The following is a 25,979-nucleotide window of genomic DNA, read 5'->3' on the forward strand; positions in this document are numbered from 1 at the left end:
ATATTCCTAAAGGGAAATGCCAATTAGCTGAGTGGAAGCTTTTAATTTCATGAATACTTTGGGTATGAGACCACAAATTATATCGAGAAAAGGCATCTTCTATCTCCTCTGGGTAGTTGTTCTTTTATATTCGTTTACCAGTATTCAATAAAAAAAGCATTAAGTATCAATTTTTTGGACAAGTCTAGGCCATAGGGCCCGCCTCAAAGAGTTGGCAGTCAACATATCTCATTATTTGGATATACTTGAGCATTATTTTATAATTTAAAAGAGGATCCAGGTGATGAAGAACATCGCTTTTACCCACATGGCTGGGATTTCTGGATTATTTTTCTTTTCTAGATTGAAGTGGTACAAGATGACTCAATCAACACTTTCTGACCCGGGGCTCTGCCAAGCATCATGCCAGCCATTTTCACAGAGATTAAAGTGGGCAGACTGTACAGGACTGATTTCAAAACTGTGTAGTGCTGCATAAATTTCTACTCTCAAGCATGCTTAGGATTTAACCAAATAGTAACTGATTTTCAAGGGATTGTCTTTATACTAATTATATTTCTCTTTTAAGAAATATGTGGTATAGAGCCCAGCTTGAAGTGCTTAAAAATCTTACTGCCAAACTATCCTGTGACATATCCTAGCCCATTAGGACTATTTTTCTATTTCATAAACTTATAGGGACCAAGTTTTTAATAAAATGCTATATGTACTTCAAACCTTGATTAACTGCCTTTATAAATTCAATTTTATGGTGTGGGAAATTTCCGCTTATAATGCAATAACAAATCATTACTTGAGGGCACCTTTATTCTACCTTCACAGTGATAGTAAATGCTTTCAAGGAGAACTTGGGGCCAAGAGGAATAAAAAATCAAAATACAGATTCTAAGACCAACTTCTACATGGAATTTGTACTCTGGTAGGTTATTTTTGACAAGTTACATAAATTTATTCGTATAGAAAAAACTGTTTTTTAAAAAATATATTTTATTGATTTTTTACAGAGAGGAAGGGAGAGAGATAGAGAGTTAGAAACATCGATCAGCTGCCTCCTGCACATCTCCTACTGGGGATGTGCCCGCAACCCAGGCACATGCCCTTGACCAGAATCGAACCTGGGACCTTTCAGTCCGCAGGCTGACGCTCTATCCACTGAGCCAAACCGGTTTCGGCTAGAAAAAACGTTTATTTAACTATATAACATTACTGAGTATGTAATTAAGAGTAAATACTACATAAAAATTTTGCTGGAGATTTCATATTTTGACATATGCTAGAAACATTTTTTTCTTTTGTTGCTACTTTAATAATTCTAAGTGATAATGGTTTAGAAAGTTAACCAAAGTGCAACCAATATATCCTCAGATACTTTTTACACTTATATGCACAAAAAACAATTTTTACATATTCTTTGCAATTTGTACACACTTTTTGCTGTAAAAAACAACTTCCATTAATAACCAAACTGAATTATATACACTTTCTGGATAAATTAATGTGAAACTTATAACACAAGAAATAAAATCTATTCAAGTAATAATTTTTTTCCTTTTTTAAAAAATATATTTTTATTGATTTCAGAGAGTAAGGGAGAGGGAGAGAGAGATAGAAATATCAATGATGAGAGAGAATCATTGATTGGCTGCCTCCTGCACACCCCCTACTGGGGATCAGCTCACAACCCAGGCATGTGCCCTTGAGCAGAATCGACCCTAGGACCCTTCAGTCCTCAGGCTGACACTCTCCACTGAGCCAAACCAGCTAGGGCACAAGAAATAATTTTCTTAATGTAAAACATTCATTTCTTAAGTGTGGAATAGTGAAGGTGTTCATTATTCCATTAATAAAGAATGTCAACATGATAAAGATTTTTAATACAAAAATTTATAAGCTAATTTAAAGTCTCACATTTACCAATTTCACCTACAAAGCAATACCCCACAGTTTCAACGCAGTCATATACTTTTGTCGCCAGCACCATCTAGCACAACATAGAAGAAGTGATGATTTTAGGACTTCCTGAATTGTAGATTTTGTAATCTCAAAGATGAAATACACTTTTACCTCCAGAAGAGCATCTGCTGAATCATGAAGACAGAGAACCAGGGTCCCTATTCGGGCCATGTTGTTGACATATGAAAAGGTAATCAAGAAAATAGACACCAGGTGATGCAGGAACATAATGCCGAAGTCCTTGGGGAAGGAAAAACAAAACAAAGCCACGTTAGGATTTTAGGAAAATCTTTTGGGTAGCAGTGCAGGTCCAAATGGACCACTTCTCCGACTACTTCTGCATCCTTCCTTCTTCTGGGATATGCTCAGTGGGATATTAAAACGAGAATGATAACATATTGGCTTCTCTGATGGATCCTACACAAACAAACTCTGAATTTTTACCAGCATCTGTCTATAGTTATTAAAAATTTAACAAAAATAATGGAATAGTGGCCATTCTTATTTTGGTAAGCTTCAAAGGAGCTACTTCTTGGCCCATGTGAAAAGATCATCTTTCTCAGATACTGATATAGCTCCTGATCATCTGGACATGGTTTCCTGTGATAGGAAATTTCTGTTGCTTAGAAATACAGTCTCTCTAAGAAGGTAAAGGTGGAATAAATGGTGATGGAGGAAGACTTAACGTGGGCTGGACACAATACAATATACAGATGTTGTATTATAGAATTGTACACCTGAAACGCATATAATTTTATTAACCAATGTCACCCCAACAAATTCAAGAAAAATTAAAAAATAGTCTCTTTTTCATTGGTATTTTTATTCTTATTTAATCTATATTTCTCCCAGAGTAAGCTTGAACTTCTCAGGGACTTAAGTGCCAGGATTGGCTCTAATGGTGATCTACTCAAAGCCTTGGAGAAAGAGAATTACTCCCCTCTAGACCATTCATGTAGAGACACATAAAAAATTAGCCAAAATGGAAAGCATATTATGAAACATCCTCTATTCAGTAACTGCTGATGTCATACACTTTGGAGTTTGAAAGGCCCAACTTCTATGATTTTTAAATGGTTTTAAAACATTCAAACAACGGTCTTTGTTTAGATCATGAAAGTAAAATGATAATCCACAAGAAATAAAATATCGCTCCTACTAGGTTCTTCAACCATTTATTTCATTGTATAGTTCCCATATCAAAAACATTTCCAATTATTTGATTTTAATTTAAATACCGTGAACCTACAAAGCTATGGGTATTTTTAATGTTTAAATTCCTATGATACAGAACTCTTAAAATGTCTCTTTATATTTATAATGTCAAACTTTAAATGAAAATGATAAATAAAATTAAATGTGTATGTTTTAGAAACCCCACAATGTTTAAATGGCTCTGTATATACTTTGGTGAACATGTCCAGAGGTTGCTTTTTTGCCAAACATTTATTGATAACCATACATTCTGATTTATTACTGGTAGAGTAAGCCCTCACTTAAGGACATTTATAGGTTCTGTGACTTTAAGTGAAACAACATATAACAAAACCAATTTTACCACGGGCTAGTTGATATACCGACAGAATCTTACTGTTATAATGAAATGAATGAACCAAATGGTGTTATTCGAAGACTTTCCTAAATCAGGTCAGATAATTTTTTAAATGAAGCGCAACTATTTCTCTTGTGTTCGGCTAACTTAGCCATATTGCACTGACGGTGAATACCACTGTTGGAAGAATCATCTGTCTTGCATCAGTTAATTCTATCTGCCTGCAGTAGAACTGCAGAACTGAGTCTTGCAAACTTCTGCCACCTACTGACCTATCACTATGCTCCTTCCTCCAGAACCACATTCACATGTAGTTCCCAGCTCACTGGCACAGAGAAATGATGACCATGCTCTGAGTTTAATGAGTGATCGTGTGTCAACTCAATTTACCAGTCTTACCTACTTCTGATTTTCTCTGTTTGGGTACTATCTAGGATTTTCCTAAATCATTAAACTTGGACAATACCCAAATGTCTTAGGCATACAATAAAAATTGCTCTGATAGCGTTTCCCACATGTGTTCTCTCCAGACTGTTATCCAAAATGTATTAGGTTCCACGACCTACCAGACAATAGCTATTTCAAAAACAATGAATCAGTTAAAGTGGAGCTACCCTATCAGCTGATATTTTAAACTGTTTCCTAAGCATAATTAAATGAAAACATACAGAGCTTAATTCAACAGTCCAGGGAGCTTACATTTGCCCATGCTTATTACACAGATTTTAAGTCTAACCAGCTGGGCGCTTAACTGGAATAATACTTTCCACATTTCCCATCGTTCAGCCCTGACTGCTCTTGACTCACTAAAAGATGAGTGTTTTCTATTTAATTTTAAAATGAATAAATATAAGTTGATTAAAATTTATATTTTAATCAATCCACTTATGGATGATTAGGATCATTTTATAATTAAGTTTCCTGATTTATATCTGATATAAATGTCAATAAACAACACAAAGCCCTTGGCAATATATCAAGGACCCTCTCAAAACAAAAGCCTTGCTTTTCAAAGTTTGTTTTGTGAGGATGATTTCTGCATATAATTTCCCTGGTTCCAAAAGTCATTTATTACTGAGAGACTCAGAGTTATGCCCATAGCAGAAGACCAATTCTCATTATACAGTCATATCTGTATGAATATGAATAAAGCATGAATAATGAATTTTGTCTTGCATTTCTGTTTCAAAAAAGCATTATATACAATGAAATATCTTTAATAAAAGCCTTGGAATATGGAATCGTTATCTTATGTGTTACACACATCTCACCCTGACACATTTTTTATGTAGACACAGTCTGGTCCAAATACCAGTCTTTAAACACAATTTGGACTTTATCAATGCAGGGTGGGGAACTCCCATCCTTATGTCTGTTGGTGTATATGTAGACACACATATGGCTGCAGGAACCCTAGCATTTTAAGTTGATAATGTTTCACTGCATTTTTAGTAGAGAGATTGGGAATTTTTGTTGGCCTCAGACTGAAGACTGATTCCAAAAGCCTTTATTCAAAACAGACTGGCCTGGCGACCTATTTCTGTGGCTTCCTCAACCTCCTGACATTCTGCCATACTGTTTTTGTTTTTCTTTTAATATATTTTATTGATTTTTTTACAGAGAGGAAGGGAGAGGGATAGAGAGTTAGAAACATCGATGAGAGAGAAACATCGATCAGCTGCCTCCTGCACACTCCCTACTGGGCATGTGCCAGCAACCAAGGTACATACCCTTGACCGGACTCGAACCTGGGACCCTTGAGTCCGCAGGCTGATGCTCTATCCACTGAGCCAAACCGGTTAAGGGCCATACTGTTTTTTGACATATTCAGAGCAATCATCAAGGGCTCCTTCTTTGTTTCCTGCCTAATATTTACTCGGATCTCAGCCCTCATACCAGTGTTTTATATGTTAATTATCAGAGACAGATAAAAAAAATTAGATGTGGTCTTGACTCAAACTCCATTAGAATAAATCTGAAATGAAAAAATTCAAGAAAGAGCCATCCATATTAATAGCAGAAGCTGGTAAGATAATACAGTGTTTTTTTCCCCTTACTACACTTCCTAATGCTATTTAGGAAACCTAGGACAGAATCCCACAGCCTGTTCTGTGTAGCTTTCACCTCAGAAACGCCTGGATGCAGGTAAAATTCCAGCTATTTGGGTTCCATTCCCAACTATCAGAATGAAAATCTGATTCCTTAACTCAGTTCTCTGGGGGAGTGGGGGCGGGGCGGTTATGCACAATAAAATATTAGCCAGAGGGATCACCCTCTCATTAAGACATGCTCGTCTAGAAGAATGTGTCTGACGTTCAACATGATGAAGCCCCCTTTGCAATGATCAGGCTGCAAGAGAGTCTTTGAATTAATACTGTGTCTTCAGGAGGCACCAGAAATTCATCTTCATGTACATGTTTTTATATACACAAATGAACTCATTTCTCAACAAAACAGATAACACCACAAACAAGAAACTTGTTCTTTAAGTTCTCATTTGCTTGATAAAGTACTAATAATTTTATGTAGTTTGTTTTGGGAATAATCTTTGCAACAAAGAAAAACATTGGTGAACCTTCTCAACAGGGAATAAGAAGATGAAGATTTGAAGTAATGGCTGATTTAGATGTGCATGGATGGCAAAGAATATGAAATTCCTCTAAACTGCAAGGCTAAGGGAAGACTCGTTTCTCTCAGATACAAATGACATGCATTAGCTTTTCTGAATTTAATTTAACAAAATTAATAAATGTAATTAATAAACTTTAACTCTAACTCATATAAATGGAGATCAGATCATTAGTACCAGGTTATTCATTGAACATATTTTCAAACTCTCTAAGAAATAGAAATTCGGCAGCATAACTTAAAGCTGGTTTAATTTTATGAAAACTGTAGCAATAATAGAAATCTCTCATTTCTATTTGTTTTTTCAAGAATAGTTTTCTTATTTAAGCCTTCAAAGTACATAGAAATGTATATGACTTTTAACAGAGTAACAAATAATATTCCTATCTCTTCACTTGGGATTGTGCAGCTGGGGGTAAAACTCCCAGAACTTCGTGGAGCGGCGTGGCTGTGCAGGGAGTGGACTTCTGGAGGACAACTTGGCACCGTGAGCGGGGAGAGTGGCTGCTCAGGCTCCGGAACAAATACAGAGATGGAGATGGGAAGGATTTCAGACGAAGCTTACACATGCCAAGAATAATCACAGTTAAATACTTTTCCCACTGAGGGAATATGAGAGTACAGCAGATTCTTGACCTTGGGCTATGCATAACTAAAGATACATATGTATATATAACCTCTTAAAAAGAAAAGAAACAAGAGACTAAAAATCTATCTGGTCTTGAGACAATGTCAGAAATGAAAGTATACTCAGAGTGATTTATAAAAAAATCAATTGATTCTGATTTGTCCCATAGTAAGCAATTTGAGGAAAATTACACCTTTTTCTTACCAATGCCTGTCGTGAAAAGTTCTCATAATGTATATAAAGGTAAACCTTTGGGTATCCGCAATCTCCCACAATTTATTCAGTTATTATATTTTTAAGTGGCCTTGAATTTTGGCTCACTATAAAGAGAATTGGCTAAAGGTGCCATTTAAAGAAAGCTACTTCCAATAACAAGGCTCCTCAAAAACTGTAACTAAAATTCACTTTTATTAACATGCATAGCCTATGCATACTGGGGTAAATATTTAAGGGGAAATTGTAAAGGAATGAAAAAGTATGATTTATTTGGGAAACCTTTTTTCCAAATATAAGGTGGAGAAGCCTTGGCAGATATGATTCAATTAGCTCTTCTCTAAAATTCTGTCCATGCTTAGAACTTCACCCACATTAAATCTAGAGTCAAATTTATTTTCACATATTTTCCTAATAGACTGCATTTTTCCTCTTTTGGACTAAATATATAGAGAATTAGGTCCGCGAGGGAGGTAACTGTCACATACAAACATTCTAAAAACAGTAAGTGCCAAGAAATTACTTGGCGAAGGACTTTACATTTACTGTTGTTACTATCAAAATGTTTTTACGAATATGTACTGATATGATGTAAATATCTCCACTAGCTTCTCAAATCTGACATCCTCACTGTTGAACAAATATGCATGTCCAGTTTACTCTACTTTAGAGCATCAAAAGGCGCACTATGGCCCCAGGCCAAATCTGGCCCTCCATTTGTTTTTGTCAAGAAAGATTTATTGAAACATTGCCACATCCGCTTGTTTAGTTATTGTTTATGGCAGCATTCTTGCTACAGTGGCGGAGTTGAGTAGTTTCAATAGAAACTATAGCGCCCACAAGTTTAAAATAGTTCCTATATGGTCCCTTATAGAAAGTTGCATGACCCTGACCTTACAGCCACATTAAAGGGCATACTGTGGGAAACTCGGTCATGTTATCTGAGATGTGCCAACTGCGTAGTCTCATGGCTAGCTTCATCACATTTCTCCATATAAAGAATATGTAAGAGAGGCCCTGGCCAGTGTGGCTCAGTTAGTTGAACATCATCCCATGCATCAAAAAGGTCACCAGTTTGATTCCCACTCAGGGCACATGCTCAGGTTGCAGGTTCAATCCCCAGTAGGGGAAGTGCAGGAGGCAGCCGATCAATGTTTCTCTTTCACATAGGTGTTTCCCTCTCTCCCTCTCCATGCCCCTCTCTAAAATCAATATAAACACATTTTAAAAAATAATATGTAAGAGATTTAATTTTCACAGCTATTCTGAAGTAACCCATAAAATGTGGCTCTCAATTTCAGACACACTATTAAAAACAGAGTTTTGGCAGGTATCTCCATCACACTTCTCATGATAAATCGTAACTACAACTTCAAGATAATTTGAAAATCCTGATCAGCTTTTATAACAAGAGCTGTCTGGATACAACAGCGCTTTCCTGCTGCCAGATGTGCCATTATTTTATAGCTTCTGGGAACTTGGATAAATGGAGTGAAGAACTGCTGTATAAGCAGTGTTTACCCAATCTTTCTCCTGTGTAACATTTATGGTACCATTTCAAAATCAAGAATTCATAATCTCTATTCTACTATGAATTATTTAGTTAATATTAATCTTTAATTGATTTTATTACTGTGGCAGGGGATGTAATAAAATTTTATTTGTACAACAGAAAACAGTATGATAGTGCCAGCAATTCCCTTCCAGTGTGCCTGGCCAGAGCACAGAACTTAATTTGTAGCTCCCTGGAGTCCTTTGTCCTTCATGCTTTCCTCTCCCTGTCAAAAGCACCCTTTCCAAATGCATTCTGCTTTCAATGATGTAGATATTTTTCTTAATTATACATGCATGTCTTTGTTCTCATTGATCTTTGGATCTTCAGAAGTTCTCCATCACTACAAATCCTGCCAATTATAAGCGCAGAAGTTGGAGGTCTTTATATAAACTGTATGGGCTCTGTTTAAATTACTCTTGGCCCAGCCACACTAATTTGTACAGCTTTTAATGCTAAAAGGATCACTTCTGAGACATTTTAAACACACTCAATAAAACAGTCTTCAGTGATGCACAAGTTACGACCTTATTCCCTCCCTTCTTCCCCCTTTTTCTCCCCACCCTCTTCCCCCCTCCAATATCCCTGAGGACAAAGGCAGATCTTGCTGTCAAGTAAATCCATTCAGGTTGAAAACATCCAGAATGATCAGTAGGGGGCAGAGTGTGCTCGACTAAAATCAGAAATATCCCCCAAACTCAAAAGCCGTAATTCTCCTATTTACTTTAAATATGAGGCGCAAAATGACAATGGGCAATCAAGGGCTCAGTTTTGTGCTTGAGATTGTAGATGGAAAAATTTTTCTTCTGGTCAACCAGGTAGGGATGATGCTGTGAGTTGTTAGGAGAAACTCAATTGTCATCATCAGCCTTATCTTTTCTAACTCATTTTCCTTCAGCCGTCTGAGCTCTCCACCCACCTTTACAAACATAAAAAAATGATACCTATAGAATTCACTCCTCAAGTTACTTCTTGTCTCCAAGCAGGCCTCTGGCCATGCAGTTTTTCTGTTTGTTTTTTTTTTTCTTCAAATTTTTTGTTTGTTTTGTTTTTCTGGCTGGAAGGCTTGTGCTTTCTCTTCTTTTCTCCACTTTGACGACCTGGTAAACTTCTATCTACCCTCCGATTTGCTTGCTCATTCTCAAGCTCCAAAGGTTCTGTTGAACACTGTGATTTATCGGAACAACAAACAGCCCCATAAAGCAAGTACTACTAAAACTCCATTTTATACAGAAACCGAGGCACAGAGATGCTATATGATTTTTCCAAAGTCACATAATGGAGACAGGCTAGAGCCAGATCTGAATGCAGTTCTGCGTGATCCCTGAGTGCAGGTTCCTAACCCAGCAGGCTGCTTTTCAGAAGCAAACACAGAGGGAAGACTGGGGGAGGAGGCCACAGAGAGAGGACACTTCTGAAAACACATGTAAGTGAGAGACTAAGAACGAGGTCCACTTCTAGAAGAAAGGAAGAGAAGGGGGGTCCAGAGCAAAGGTGCAGAATTAGCCATGAGTATGAAAGGCGCTTCTTGTGATGGGCCTGTTTATATTTATGGGGATAGAAATGGAGGGAATGCACCAAGTCAGGGAGACAGCACTATAATAAGCCAAAGTGGGTGTTTTCCCAAGACCCCTAGGATGACTTGTGGGAAACTTCCCACAGGAAGCTGAGTGGAACCCACCAATAGCTCCTGAGAGAGGGTGGGACTCCTGAGATCTGCACTTGAGGACCCAGAGCCCAGACCAGCAGTCCTGTGGAAGTCCTGGGGTCTTTACACCTCATTGGAAGAAGAGGTCCCTGCCAATCACCCTCCCACACCGGGACAGCACTATGTAGATTCTAAAGGTGCTTAAGAGCCTCTCCCCTGGCAAGGAGCCTGGGAGTGTAATTGCCAGAGTAAGTTAAGATAGCCTTTGAATAAAATTGCCCCACAAAACCTATTTCTTTTCTAGACAACACTGTTTTATTGTCCTACCCACCTGCACACAGCACTGGGTTGAAATGCTTTGATCACAGGTGGTAACTTACTAAAATGAGCTGCCTCTTCTTCCCTTCTGACATTCTGAAGACACTGTAGTATGAACACACACACACACACACACACACACACACACACACACACACACACACACACACACACCCAGAGGCCTGAGTCAGGAATATCTGCCATGGGAGAAAGCTAAGCTTCGAGTGCAGAATATCACCACTCCAATCACAAGTGGATACACAGATGAGCAACTCTGCAGCTCTGTGAAAGAGAGGTTAAGTGGCCTGCCTGTGTCTGTAAGTAGGAGCACTGAGGTTACACAGAGAGAATTCACATCTTCCTCCTTCCCTCTCAGGATGATCAGGTGTCACCTGGTGGGATTTCAGCTCTTCAAGGAAAGAAAGGCCATGCTGAGGCACTCCCCAGAGTCATATTCTCAGGAAAGATTTAAAAATAAGATAGATGAGCAGTTCTCAAATGTTTTCATCTCAGGACTCTTCTATACTCTTAAAAATTTTGAGGATACCAAAGAGTTTGTTTATGTAGGTGATACCTATCAATATTTAACACATTAGACATTAAAACTGAGAAATTTTAAAAAGGTGTCAGAACACACTTAACTTATTTTTAAAGTCCATTATTTGTTAATTAACATAAATATTTTCCCTCAAATAACTACATTTTTCCAAAATTTAAAAGCAAATGGTAAGAGTGCACTGTTTACATGATTGCAAATCCCTTTGCTGTCTGGCTTAAGACAAGAAAGTTGGAGTCTCATAACTGATGTCACTTTGATTGAAGTATATAAAAAAAACCCAGTACCATACAGTTCGAAAATGAAGTATCTGCTAGGCTTTTCAGACAGTTATGGATAGTCTTCTTTGATTCTGTACCAAAACTTGAGAAGCAGGATATTCTTCAAGGTTAATTGCAATGGAATTTAAAACCAGATCAATAAACTTTTCATATTCTGTTACATAAAATCCTTTGCTCTGTCTTGACCTTTGAATAGATCTTAAACTCATGCATGGTTTTGTAGCATCATGCATTAGTCACTTGGAAAATATTGGCTCACTGAGCCAATGAAATACTTTGTTATTCAGTATTTTGCAAATCACATGAATTAATGTCCTTACCAATCTCACGGAAAAAGTTTTAAAGCACTGAGATGCTATCAAGCTCTTGCTGGTGAACACAAGCTTCCCGAAAATCATATTTTGCTTTTGAAAGCTTGGTTTTATTATTGACAACAAATAATGGTAATTGTTCTTTTGACACAACTTGACAGGTTCATTCTGCATTTTCAAGAAAATATCAACCAAAAACACAAGTGGTAATAACCATAGTTTGCCAGTCATTTGTTCAAGAAAAAGCAAGATTCCATGGGGGAAAAGCGGTGAGTTCAGCTCACAATGCAAGGTGCTAACTGTACGTGGTTTTCTTGAGACACTATTTTATGTTGTTACACAGCAGCAGTTCTTTATGCATATTTCCCATTTCTTCACACAAAATATTTTTAAATGTATACGCAAGAATGCAGGTTTAAGAAAATTAACACTTTTTTTTACTGCTTCATCAAGAGCATTCTCGAGTAAAAATGACTTTTGTTCTTCCTGAAAGCATGTGGCAGTGAAGAATGACTTTTGATACAGTTTGGTGCCATTATCAGCAATTTTTCCCACTGTTACTTTTGCATTATCCGTGCAAATTTCAATGCAGTGAGAAAGGCAAATGACATCTTAGTATTATTCTGAAGACAGTTTTGACCTTGCAGGTCCCCTGAAAAGTCTTAGGGATCTTTAAGTGTCTGCAGACCACACTTTGAGAACTGCTATTTAGAAATATTATTTAAATTTTTAAATAATTTAAAATGATTTAATAGGAAATGATTTAACTAGCCACATTATTAATAATAACTGCACTGGTCAGGATAAGCCAGATGATGTGACAACCATGACAAAGCCCTTGAAATCTCGGTTTAAAACCAAGGCTTATTTCTTACTCACTGCATGTTACCATTTGGCTAAGGGTGGAGGTTCACGCTGTTCACCACAGTCACTCAGGGACCAGACTGAGGCAGCAGTCTCCATCTCAAATGTTACCAATCACTATACTTCAGGGGAAAAGAGAGTTTAGAGGGTCTCACACCAGCAATTAAATACTCTGGTACAAGAGTGACTCTCAGTTCTTTTCACAGCCTACCAGTCACAACCACAAGAGAGGACATGGCTGAAAAGTACTATCCTACATGTGCCTGAGGGTAGAGAGCTGGCACTATCTGATGAACCACATTAAAACCACAGCAATAGCTAACATTTGCTGAGCATTAATTATGTGCCAGGCATTGTTCTAACAGCATGTAATACTTTATGCTGACAACACTCTGTTGAGGTAAGTTATATGAACTCCATTCTTTGGATCAGAAAACCTTTGGATCAGGCACAAAGAGGTAAAGTAACTTGCTCAAGGTCACACCAAGTTAGGAGTGGTGCCGGGCAGATGGATGAACTCCAGAGTCCATGCCTTTAACCTCAAGGCCATACTGCCATAGTTTCCCTCCCCCCCTCCCCCGCACCCACTCCAGAAAAAAATAAGAAAAGTAAGAATTTCCCCATATGATTAATATAGAGGATTGTCCTTTATTACAAGGTGTCCTCTCTCCTTGAAAATGTTCAAACGTCCTTTCCTTCAAGAATTCATGGTTATAAATGGAGGAAGTACTAGGGAAGAAGGGTGGCTACCTTAAGTTCGTTCCTCTTCCTAATTAGTTTTGTTAATTTTAATGGACCAAATGTACAAAAACTTGTGACCACTATGTTTTGGAGGTGTCTTTGTTTTTGGTTTTAGCACTTTGTTTTGATTCAACCAAATTCTGGTCGTTATGTGCCAAACAAAGGTACTATTCTAAGCTCTATTTGTCAAGCATTGTACTAGATGGTTTCATGGACATTATGCCATTTAATTCTATGCTATACAGCTTGCTTTATAAAAAGACTAAAGCATGCATTGTCTTCTATACCCTGAACCCAATTGAAGCAGGAAAGATCTGGAGCATGACAGGCCCCTCACAGGCGAGTAAAGCACTCATAGGAATGGACACCAGTTAGTCTCTGAAAATATAAGTCCATCAATGAGCTTCTTGCTCAATTTAATCACCATACATCTGTCAGGAATCTTTTACAAAATATAGTCTTTCTCTTAGGTTAAAGACCAGAAGAGCAACAGCTGATTTTACTAGCTGGGCTTTGGAACTTGGCCATGGACGATTTCCTGAGAAGGATTCCGAACATGAGCCCGGCTTATTGGCCCAGGGCCCAGACCTGAGTCCAACAGCTACTTAGTTGAAAGGGACATAGGGCTTAGACACAAGCAAGTTGTTCTGAGCTCCAGCAGCACAGTCATATTTATTAGTGTCCCTTAGAAAATTTAGATGTGAAGGAGAAATACTCATTGTGAACAGGTGCTAAAAACAGAATTTCAACAAAAATGAAGCCTTGAGAAATAAATATTTTGAACAATGTTGAATACCAAGAGTATGTAAGATACTGGAACAATTTCTGTTTACAAAAGAAGAAAGGAAGAAGAAAGAGGGAAGGAGAAAAGAATGCAGGGAAGCAAGAAGAAAAAGAGAAGGAAAAAATCCTCAAAAAGGTTTACACATCTTGGTAGCTTATAATAGAATATTAGAATTACATGTCATTTGAATTAGTAGTCCAAATGACTACATCTTGGCTAGTCCCTTCCCTCTGGGAAGATTAATAGTATAACTTATCACTGACCAATGAAGAACCAACCCTAGAAATGATCAAGAGAGAGGCAATGGGCTCTGTCACCAAAGGGATGGAAGGTTCTTCTCTCCTTTTTAGATCCAGATTCTACTTTGAAACAGAGAAATTTAAAAATAAAAAAGAGCAATATTAAGACACTTCTAGAAGGGAAGAGTTTGTGAGTTTGTAAATATAAAAGCCACTTTAAAAAGACTCATGAACCCATTAAGTCACAAAATGATTTCTAAATCTCATTTAGGGTACTGATTCTAACAGTCTGAGGTATGCATTTGGATCCAGTGTTCATAAACCTTGGTCCCTATTTGAGAAATGGCTGTTCAAGCTCACTGTCATTTAATTGGGAAGCTAAGTAAACATGGGTGTAACCTTTCTATTAACAACCCTACAGATGGCCTTCAGAAGTTGATTTCTATGCTCTGTTGTCAATGGGTGCCTTCAAATATTTCTATTCCCTAATTAGGAAGCAGGCTCTTTTTAAGAGAGCTTGGTAAATAGTTAAAAATCTGGAAGGTGGGAGAGGAAACCAAGATGGCGGCATAGGTAAACACCGGAATTTGCTGCCTCGAACAACCATTTCAAAAATACAACTAAAAGACGGAACGGACATCACCCAGAACCACAGAAAGCTGGCTGAGGGGAAATTCTTCAACTAGAAGGAAAGAGAACAGCATATCGAGACTCAGAGGAGGCGCAGTGCGGAAAATACAAAGGTGCGGAGGTGCGCACGGAGCGGGCTGGTGGCTGAGGGCACGGTTGTCGTTTTCAATCGGGAGGGAGTCTCAGATTCTGACCTCCAGTTCTGGGTGAGTCTCTAGGGACCCAGACTCAAACGGGAGAAGTGGGACTGTCTGGCATCGGTCAGAACGCAAGGGCAGCTTTCTCTCCGAGGTTTGCAGCGTTTGCTGGGACTCTGAGAGGCACAGCCTCTGGGGATGGGACTGAGAGCAGCCATAACTGCTCCCTCCACCCGTCCTGTTGATCCCGTGAGACCTGCCCCGCCCAAGCCCTGAACAGAGCCATTTGCCAGATAGCCTCAGGCAAAGGCTAGATTAGCACCTCCCCAGAGGACAGAAGTTTTCCCACTGCAGACACAGCTGATTCTCACAGCCAAGTTGGCCTGGAGGTCAAATCCCCCTAGTATTAACTACAACAATCAAGGCTTAACTACAACAAGACTGCGCACAAAGACCACTAGGGAGTGCACCAAGAAAGCATAAAAAATGCGGAGACAAAGAAACAGGTCAAAACTGTCAATGGAGGATATTGAGTTCAGAACCACAATTTTAAGGTCTCTCAAGAACTGTCTAGAAGCCGCCGATAATCTTATTGAGATCTACAAGAAATCTAATGAGACCCTCGATGTTGTGATAAAGAACCAACTAGAAATTAAGCATACATGGACTGAAATAAAGAATATTATACAGACGCCCGACAGCAGACCAGAGGAGCACAAGAATCAAGGCAAAGATTTGAAATGTGAAGAAGCAAAAAACACCCAACCGGAAAAGCAAAATGAAAAAAGAATCCGAAAATACGAAGATAGTGTAAGGAGCCTCTGGGACAGCTTCAAGCGTACCAACATCAGAATTATAGGGGTGCCAGAAGATGAGAGAGAGCAAGATATTGAAAACCTATTTGAAGAAATAATGACAGAAAACTTCCCCCACCGGGTGAAAGAAATAGACTTACAGGTTCAAGAAGCGCAGAGAACCCCAAACAAAAGGAATCCAAAGAGGACCACACCAAGACACATCATAATTAAAATGCCAAGAGCAAAAGACAAAGAGAGAATCTTAAAAGCAGCAAGAGAAAGAAACTCAGTTACCTACAAGGGAGTACCCACACGACTGTCAGCTGATTTCTCAATAGAAACTTTGCAGGCCACTAGGGAGTGGCAAGAAATATTCAAAGTGATGAATGCCAAGAACCTACAACCAAGATTACTTTATCCAGCAAAGCTATCATTCAGAATTGAAGGTCAGATAAAGAGCTTCACAGATAAGGAAAAGCTAAAGGAGTTCATCACCACCAAACCAGTATTATATGAAATGCTGAAAGGTATCCTTTAAGAAGAGGAAGAAGAAGAAAAAGGTAAAGATACAAATTATGAACAACAAATATGCATCTATCAACAAGTGAATCTAAGAATCAAGTGAATAAATAATCTGATGAACAGAATGAACTGTTGATTATAATAGAATCAGGGACATACAAAGGGTATGGACTGACTATTCTTGGGGGGGAAAGGGGTGTGGGAGATGCGGGAAGAGACTGGACAAAAATCGTGTACCTATGGATGAGGACAGTGGGGGGGTAAGAGCAGAGGGTGGGGTGGGAACTGAGTGGAGGGGAGCTATGGGGGGAAAAAAAGAGGAACAAATGTAATAATCTGAACAATAAAGATTTAATAAAATAAAAAATAAAAAAATCTGGAAGATGGGGAGTATATTTCGCAGCCTGAACATTCTATAAATCCTTGCGGCTGGTTGGAATGGCAGACCCTCCAAGGGGTAAGGTAATGAGGAGGGAATCACCAAGAACCTGCAGAGACAGCAAGATGCAAAGGAAAAAAGCAAGGGCTACAACTCACTAATGAGAGATGTCAACAGAGGAAAAGCCTTCCTTATTAAAACCTGTGCTGAGTAATAGTCTGGTAGTGGCCATATTCCCATTTTGCACATGAAATAAGAATTAGCCAGCTCTTGGCTCACTGAAAAGACGTGGTAAATGCGTGATGAGAAAGCTCAAGCAAGTGGAGACATGTCTCACTAGGACTCAGCTCCTGGAAGCCAAGGACAGTCAGTCTTGCAATCTCTTTGATTTTAGATGGTACCCCTCATTCTCACTGAGCGAAAGAGGAGCCAATACAATGACAAAGAGCTCCAAATTACTACCTTTAATGTCAGGAGCTTGGCAAGGCAAGACAATGCAAGAACTGTGTACCCGTCTAATCTAAGAGGGAATCACAGTACTCTGCTTGGTCAACTTGGGCTGTAATTCATCCCCAAACTGCACAACCTTGAAAAATGTACATACACTTACTGTGCACACATTTTCTTAACTACAAAATAGGAAGAATATTTAAACCTCCTTCTTTGTTATACTCATGTTTTGTGTGACTCCTTGGAAAAAATGTTCCTCGAAAGAAAAGAAAATGCATATTATTTGGTCTTAAAAAGGAAGGAAATTCTGATGGGTGCTACAACGTGGATGAACCTAAGGACATTAGGCTAAGTGAAATAGGCCCATCACAAAAGGACAAATATGGTCTAATTCCACTTTTTTGAGGTACCTAGAGCAGTCAAATTCATAGCAAAAGAAAGTAAAATGGTGGCTGCCAGGAGCCTGGGGGGAGGGAAGAATGGGAAATTGTTGTTTAATGGATATAGAGTTTCGGTTTTGCAAGCTGAAAAGAATGTTGAAAACTGGTTGCCCAACAATGTGAATGTGTGTAACAGTAATGAACTGTACACATAAAATGGTTAAGATGGTAAATTTTATATTTTGTATTTTTACCACAACAAAAGATTTAAAAACTAAATAAGTAAAATATACAATGAGCCTGGCACATAGGAGATAATCAGACTGCAAGTTCTGACTACATGAATTAAGAAGGCTCCACACGTAAGACCAGGATATCTAATTGGGATACTGTCCCTAGAGGATCTTTAAACATTCCCAGAAACTGGCCCAGCAAGTTCGGTGCAAGGAGTAAGGGAACCACAAGTTATGGGTGTCAGTGAGTTACCCGCTATACCTAAGCCTTAGCCCTATAGCAGTGGTTCTCAACCTTGGCTGCACATTAGAATCACCGGGGAATCTTTTTAAAATCCTGATTTCTGGGCCTCATCCTCTGGAAATTCTGTTTCTTTGTTATGGGGCGGGGCCACAACATTAGTAACAAAGAAACAGAATTTTTGGAGGATGAGGCCCAGGAATTAGGATTTTAAAAAGATTCCCAGGTGATTCTAATGTGCAGCCAAGGTTGAGAACCACTGCCTTACAGGGACCACCCACTTCTGAGAATCAGAGGGCATACACCACATTAAGGCTGCTCAGCCACACAAAACACAAAGACCGCCTTTTGCCGCTAAGTAAACCGCTGCTTCGGGTCAGTGAAAGGAGTATACTCTGGAGCAGCGGACGCCAACCGGTGGTCTGCGGACCATTGGTGGTCCGTGAGGTCCGAAAGGTTGGTGACTGCTGCTCTGGAGCACACAAGTATGTGGAGCACGGGCACTGAGATGCAGGCCAGCAAACACAGCTTCGAAGGAACGATCCAAATATGAAAATCCGGAGAACGTGGCATCATGAAAAATAAGCAGTGAAAAATCAAAAGTGCCACCTGCGTCCAGAGGCTGGTGCGATGAGAACTAGAATGAGCGGGTTTAACACTCAGGAGGTCAAGAGTGCCCTCCATGGACGCCGGTGGGCGGGGTGAAACCCAGATCACAGTTCATTTAGGAATGTTGTCTTTTCATGACATCTTTTTATGCCAGTTAGCCCTTAAATTGGAGAAAATTTCATTCTGTAGAGCTGGAACACGGAGATGTTACTCTCTCCCAGGAGCAACAAATAACATTTTTCTTTTTATTTAATTTGGAGAAAAGAGAGACTTGTAAATCAGACTGAGAGAAATTACTGCTATCGGGACTCGTTGCTATATATTTTCATAGAGAAAAGAACACTAGGGAAGAGTTAAGAGACAAGGGGAACAAAATCCAAAACAGCACAAACAAAAATAGAGAACTTTATGTATCCAAGCAGAAAGCAGTACTAACCTAGTGCTGCTGGGAAAACAGCGGGGAGTGCCTGTGGCTCTACACCCACCTGCCAGGGCCCATTAAAGACACCTGTCTGCAGGCACTTTACAACAGAACCCCACTTACCTTTCTTTTGATATCAGTGAACTGGGAAAACATTAAAGACCAATAAAACGACAGCTCCAGGATGTAATAGTAGTGAAGGTCAGTTGTGAGTGGCTGAGGATCAAAGAAAAAAAAAAAGAAGATTAATAGTTAATAGGAAACCCCATTTGTGTCCCAAACATCTCAAGCTCAGTGCTGAAAAGTGACATGGCCTTATGCCCCCACCAATTCTAGCCCCCTTCTCTTTGTGGATAAAGGGGGCTTTGAAGGATGCTTCTAATCCCTCTACCCCACAGCCTGATGGTATTAGTTTTATCTCCAACCAAAAAAGGGTCCGTCAGGATGAACATTTGGTACCTGATTCACTATTTACTTTAACAATAGCATGTATGGTTCTTTGACATGAGTGAGTATCTGCAAGATTCCTCAGACAACCTAAAATATATATTCCAATGCACACAACAAAAGAATAGCCCTGGCTAACTGCTGTGAGATTCCACGGCACAGGCACAGGGGAGGGAGGTGACAGAAACTGGAGGACAACATATGTCACTGAGGCCTCGTTCCCAGTTGGGCATTAATCAGATCTTTCTTTCAGTTCACAGCAAATGTCAACAAAAGACAATTCAAAAACATTTCTTAAAAGATCAGAGGGACAAGGAAGCTGCCAAGAGATACTGGGCTAGGCACCCAGCCAGGAAATCCGAGGTCAAGTCCCACCTCCGCGGCTTCGTAGGTATAAAACTTGGGCCTTAGCTAATTTACTGTAAAATGAGGTGGCACCTGTTCTATCTGCCTCACAGGTCCAGGAAGGGGGAGAAGATCAGAGAGGCAGCAGAACGCAAGAATATTTATTTTGCACATAAATCCATAAAAACAAAACGAAACAGTGTGTTTTTTTAGAACAAAAAAACAAAACATTTTCAACAACCTGTTTTTGTTTATTGAATTGTAATGAAATGTCTTCCTTTACCGGAATGAATCAAAGACCTTTGAAGCTCATCACACAAACATATCTACACACACAGTAATCGTATAGGTGGTACTCACTTAACCACCAACTCTACTGACTTTACGCATAGGCATCAAGGAAAACAGTTGTCCTACTCACTGACCTTTGGCAACAGAGCACCAGAGAGGACAGGATACTCTCTCCACCAGCAATCCTAAGCTCTGAGCATCAGTGTGTTTATCAAGTTCAGCACCACCCTGGAGAGAATATATTTCCTAATGAAGTGGCCTTTTAAAATTGAAGGTATTTATGCCCGGCCAGTGTGGTTCAGTGGTTGAGCGTCGACCTAGGAACCAGGAGGTCATGGTTCGATTACTGGTCAGGGCACATGCCGGGGTTGCGGGCTCGATTCCCAGTGTGGGTTGTGCAGGAGGCAGCCAATCAATGTTTCTTCTCATCATTGATGCTTCTATCCCTCTCCCTTCCTCTCAGAAATAAAAAAATATATATATTTTTTAAAAACTGAAGTTATTTGCAATGAGAGATGGGTACTTAGGTCAGACATATGGCAACAATAAAGTCTAAACAATAGAGTGCTGGCTTTAAGACCCTTGGAGCCAAGATTAAATGTCAATTTTAATGAGAGTCACTTTCTTATTGCATTTCCACCTGGGAAAATGCCCCAGTGGGCTATAAGGACAAGTGAGAGCACTCTAGGAATTACAGAGTTCATAAGAGAGCATCATATTAGAATAACTACTATAGTTGTGGAGTCCTTTGCAGTTGACAGAGCTTACCCATGCGATAATTTCCTTGACACTCTTAAAAGCCCTATAAAATTAATACTATCATTTTCTAAATTGTATAGTTACAGGAGATTGCTGCCAGTTAATTCAGGTGGGAGGCTGACCCCAGGTTTCACAGTGAGGGAGGGCTTGTGATCGCCACTAGGGCTTCCATTCCCCACTTGTGCTCTTTATGATAGCTGTACAAGGGCCAACTGAGGGCAACGTTGCATTATTTTAAACTTAAAATACACACATGTATATAAAAACCATTATGTATGTAATAAATAATATACATACTCATGCATAAGGAGCAGTGAATCCTTGATAAAATTGAAACAGACCACTCCTCACCTAGAAATTTGTACAACTATTTATTTAACTAGAGGCCCGGTGCACGGATCTGTGCACTGGAGGGGTCCCTTGGCCTGGCCTGCGGGGATCGGGCCAAAACCAGCTCTCTGACATCCCCCGAGGGGCCCCAGATGGCGAGAGGGCCCTGGCCGGGCCAAGGGACCCCACCGATGCATGATCAGGGCCGGGGAGAGACCATGGGAGGGCTCCAGGGCATGTCTGGCCCGTCTTGCCCAGTCCTGATCTCTGGACCCCAGCAGCAAGCTAACCTACATGTCAGAGCATCTTCCCCCTGGTGGTCATTGTACGTCATAGCGACTGGTCCAACAGTCGAACTAATAGTTGGACACTTAGCATATTAGGCTTTTATTATATAGGATATATGTGCTAAAGACATAATAAATCTGTTTCACGAGCATGGCTCATTTTTAAAGGTGCTCTTAAGTGGGACCAGCATTGCTTAGGGGTTGAGCGTTGACCTATGGACCAGGAGGTCATGGTTCAATTCCTGGTCAGGGCACATGCCCTGGTTTCAGGTTCAATTCCTAGTGTGGGTGTGCAGGAGGCAGCTGATCAATGATTACTCTCATCATTGATTTTCTATCTCTGTCTCCCTCTCCTTTCCTCTCTGAAATCAATAAAAATATATACATTAAAAAAAGTGTTCTTAAGGCATGAGACTACCTCCGAGCTACAACCTATATATTTATGAAAATATGCTTATCCACAAAGCACTATAATTACATGCGTAATAATTATATGCTGTTTAATGTTTTTTCCCCCACAAACATAAAAAGAAAGCCATTCATTTTTTTATTAGTATAAGAAAAGTATCAAGAATGAACACTGGCCCTAGCTGGTTTGGCTCAGTGGGTAGAGTGTTGGCCTGTGGACTGAAGGGTCCCAGGTTCGATTCCAGTCAAGGGCACATGCCCTTGCATTTATTAGGTAAATTCCGTCCCGCGAACGGCATTGAGACAAATGCCAGATGAAATGTAATACCCGATCTCCAGTGGGGGGTGTGCAGCAGGCAGCCAATCAATGATTCTCTCTCATCATTGATGTTTCTATCTCTCTCTCCCTCTCTCCCTTCCTCTCTGAAATCAATAAAAAATATTGATTTTTTAAAAAGAATGACCACTGTTTCCATGAGAGATCATTAATGGGTCCTAGATTTTGGGAGTTAATTGACGAATTATTCACTGATAAGCAATGATGTCTTTAGTAAAAGGTGAAAGATTTGTGCGATCTGAAGAGAAACCAGAGTATGATGATGTCTTAATAGTAGAAGACAATCTTAATCTGAATCCCCACATATGGTATCTTTCCTTCTATACTAAAGAAGCTTTTCATTTTATATAAACATAACTGTACATACCAGAGAGACCCTCACATTATCAGGTGGAATCTATAGTTCTATCTGTGAAACAGTCTGCAGCTACATTTTGAGCCACTGCTCTAGCAAGTCATTTTCTCAGAAATAAGCAATTGCTCAGCTCCAGCCATTAATGTGAAAGTTATTTCAGATCACATTATAGTTATGAAGAAGAGTGGGTATTACATTTCATCTGGCATTTGTCTCAATGCCGTTCGCGGGACGGAATTTACCTCATAAATGCAGTGCATTAGAGCAGCTGCCACACCAGCAGCCGAGTTAAGGTTCCTGGAAGGCTTTGATGTGTTTTTATAAATAGAATTCTAGATATAAAGGGATTTTTCCACTCAGTGTACCATTACAGGACACAAGGAGAGCTGTAAATGACAATATTCCAAGTATTTAAGATAATAAAACAGCAGTTGGGCCTGGGAATTACAATTGTGTTCAACAGCGACTGGGTTTCAATGTTGCTTTAGTCTCTATGAAATGGCCCTGGAATACTCAGCTCTCTCGAACCATGTTATGCTTATTTACATTATTTTCTAATCTGAATAAACTACATGAAAGAGATGGAAATGCACTTCAACATGTCCCTAACCTTGAATTTGCCCAAGGAGTATCCAACAACAGTTCCCACCCCATTTAGACACTGTGGGTGATAGAGAAGACACAGGGCACACCTCCTCCCCATTAACCTATGTTCACCAAAAAGATAGCCCTAACAAATCCCAAACTCAAATATCCAAGTTGCTTCTCATAATGTATGTCTCCTTATTGTATCACCAAAATATCTGGTTGCATTTGTTTCATATCCCAATTGATCTAGAAACTTTTCAGTAAGAAATTTCTAGAAAAGTCCCAACTTTGATCTTCAAATAGTAACTGATCTAGGGACTAGCAGACACACTAATATTTCTGAATTCATGGACAGAGGCAAAGGTACATCAGTGGGCAGGAATCTGAAATACTCTCTTTCTGGGATACGATTCTAGTCTCATCTCATTTTCCATTATCTTTTTTTCTTTCGTGTGTGTGTGTGTGTGTGTGTGTGTGTGTAATGGTACACGCCCATTTTTTCTGTGCTCAAGGAAATGGTGCTTGATTCACATACTTAGAGGCTACTCCCTAAGCCACACCGTGAACCGGAGTCAGCAGGCCTGCTACAGCTCCACACGAGCTTTCCCGCCTCGGTACTGAGACAGGCCTGGGCTGTTGTCAGCCTTTCCTCAGTAATTAAAAGCAGATCAACTGTTAGAAACAGGAATCCACCTGCTGAACTGACTGTATCTCGCTCTCCAGCAAATGCACCTTTCCACACTTAACTCCATCTGCTAACGCAATTAAGCTCTGATTTTGAGCTTCACTCAGAACACAAACTACTTCCCTCACTAGGCTACATGCAGCCTCAAGCCACAGGTGTGGGGGCAGGCGACCAAAAAGCCAGGCAGCTGCCCAACCTAACGGACCTGCCTTAATCAGAAAACTCACCGAAGGAAGATACTGTATGTGTATAAAAACCCAGACAGCAATGGCTCCTTACCTGATAGGGGTAGTTGTACCAGCAGTGCCTTGTATTCCACAGCCAGGGTGTCTAAAAATGACAAAGAAACATATTTTACATATTTTGGAAAAGAAGCAGGATGAGATATTTATGACAGGTTCTTCCACCAATCTGCAATATTTGGGTATTTCAATAATCTACCTCTGTGAGAACTGAAGGACTTAAGAATAAGATATTAAAGCAATTAGTATCCCATCACATATTCTCTCTGGGTAATCTATACTTAACTGGTAGTATTTCAGGCTACTTCTGGGATAGAGTCCTAGCTGGTGTCTTAATATTTTGCTGGTCACAAAGAGACATTCCTGCTATGTAATGAGCCTCAGGGCCCTTCAGAGGTCTCACCTAAACCAGATGCAAATCATCGACCTCATTGTTATCAAAGAACAATGTACCCTAAAACTCCTCCAATTCAATGTTTACAAAGCAACATTATTAATCAATTGTTCCATGCCTTGAACAAGGTTCAGTAACAGGCAGGCATACTTCTTGTTTCAGTAGGACACCTCAGACTAATTCCAGGCCTAAGGGAATTAGCTCTCAGGGCACACTCCACCCCCTGACTCATGGTCAAAGTCTTTTAAAGACAAAACAATCATTCTTGACTTGACAGCAATTACTTGGTTTACAGCAAACATGTCAAACTCTCGGGGGCATGCAGCCCACAACTTTGCGACCCAGCCAACATAACGGTATGTAAGAAACGTTTTAATAAAAATTTCGTAACTTAATTTTTACAATAATTATGTTATACATAATTATGAATAACGAACTACAATGTTCGCTAGTGGCTGATTACTATAATCGTGCTGTATTCATTTCCCTTATGCACCTTATGCACAGGCGCACCATTTCTCTCCACTAATACTAGAAGCGCATATTTTAGCAGCCGATTGCCGCATCATTAGTCTTGTACTGACTGGTTTGGTGTGTGCAACAGGAAATATTTCACTTTTGGAGAACAAGAAAAATAGGTTTATTTGCATTACTCTTATTAATTTGTGCAGTTATTCAGTGTCTGGTAAGTTTATGTTCAAAAAATATTAATTTTTATTAAAATGTTCTATTATTTTATGTCAATGATTACTCATTTATTTCAGCCCTTTGTATTCAGCATGTCTCTATCGAAATAAACCTATGTTTCTATGAAAATTGACGCTTTTGCTTTTTTGTGGCCCACATTAACTTAAACCTTGTTTATTTGGCCCGTGTTAGCCTTTGAGTTTGACATGCTTGGTTTACAACAGTGTATAATCAGGACATCTAATTGTACACACAGACTCAACACATTTGTAATGAACAGGGAGGAGTTAGCGAAGATTTAAACAGACTGCTGAGTAATCCAATAATACCAACACAAACTTTCTCATATTTTTGTAGTAAGTTTGTAATTCTTTTGCACCTCTGATCTACAGCTATAGCACTTTGTGGTTCACATTCATATACATTTTGATATACATCTACATACATTTGTCCATTATTAAGGAACATGGTCACTAATCCAATCCATATGTGTTTATGCATCTCAAAATGTCACTGAAAGATTAGTGTCAGATGTATTAGTACTGACCTAACTTCCTTATTTTGTCCCAGATCCTGTAAGATCAGGGTTGCTGCCCTCTGTAGTGTGATAATGTAGCTGTCTCCCTGAAAGCAACACATATCCTTTCACCCTGTACCAGTGAGGATGAGGATGTGAATGAGAAAGGGGCTAATAAATCTGACAATTTCAGTGCCTGAAATTAACCTCACAAGGTGATCTAATCCTAAATTCCCAACT

At 39.4% G+C, this 25,979-nt stretch overlaps 1 protein-coding gene across 2 annotated transcripts in view; it reads right to left on the minus strand.

The window, feature by feature from the left end:
• The window catches only part of CERS6 (ceramide synthase 6), a 269,444-nt gene that overhangs the window by 51,909 nt on the left and 191,556 nt on the right, over window positions 1-25,979 (minus strand). For both annotated transcript variants that reach the window (XM_059704215.1, XM_059704216.1), the window contains exons 5-7: window positions 24,179-24,229; window positions 19,191-19,283; window positions 2,065-2,193 (exon numbers count right to left, since the gene is read on the minus strand). In XM_059704215.1, the coding sequence (XP_059560198.1) occupies window positions 2,065-2,193; window positions 19,191-19,283; window positions 24,179-24,229 (273 nt within the window). The remainder of the gene's footprint in view (window positions 1-2,064; window positions 2,194-19,190; window positions 19,284-24,178; window positions 24,230-25,979) is intronic.

This window comes from Myotis daubentonii, chromosome 7 (genome assembly GCF_963259705.1).
Source record: "Myotis daubentonii chromosome 7, mMyoDau2.1, whole genome shotgun sequence".
Taxonomy (NCBI): domain Eukaryota; kingdom Metazoa; phylum Chordata; class Mammalia; order Chiroptera; family Vespertilionidae; genus Myotis; species Myotis daubentonii.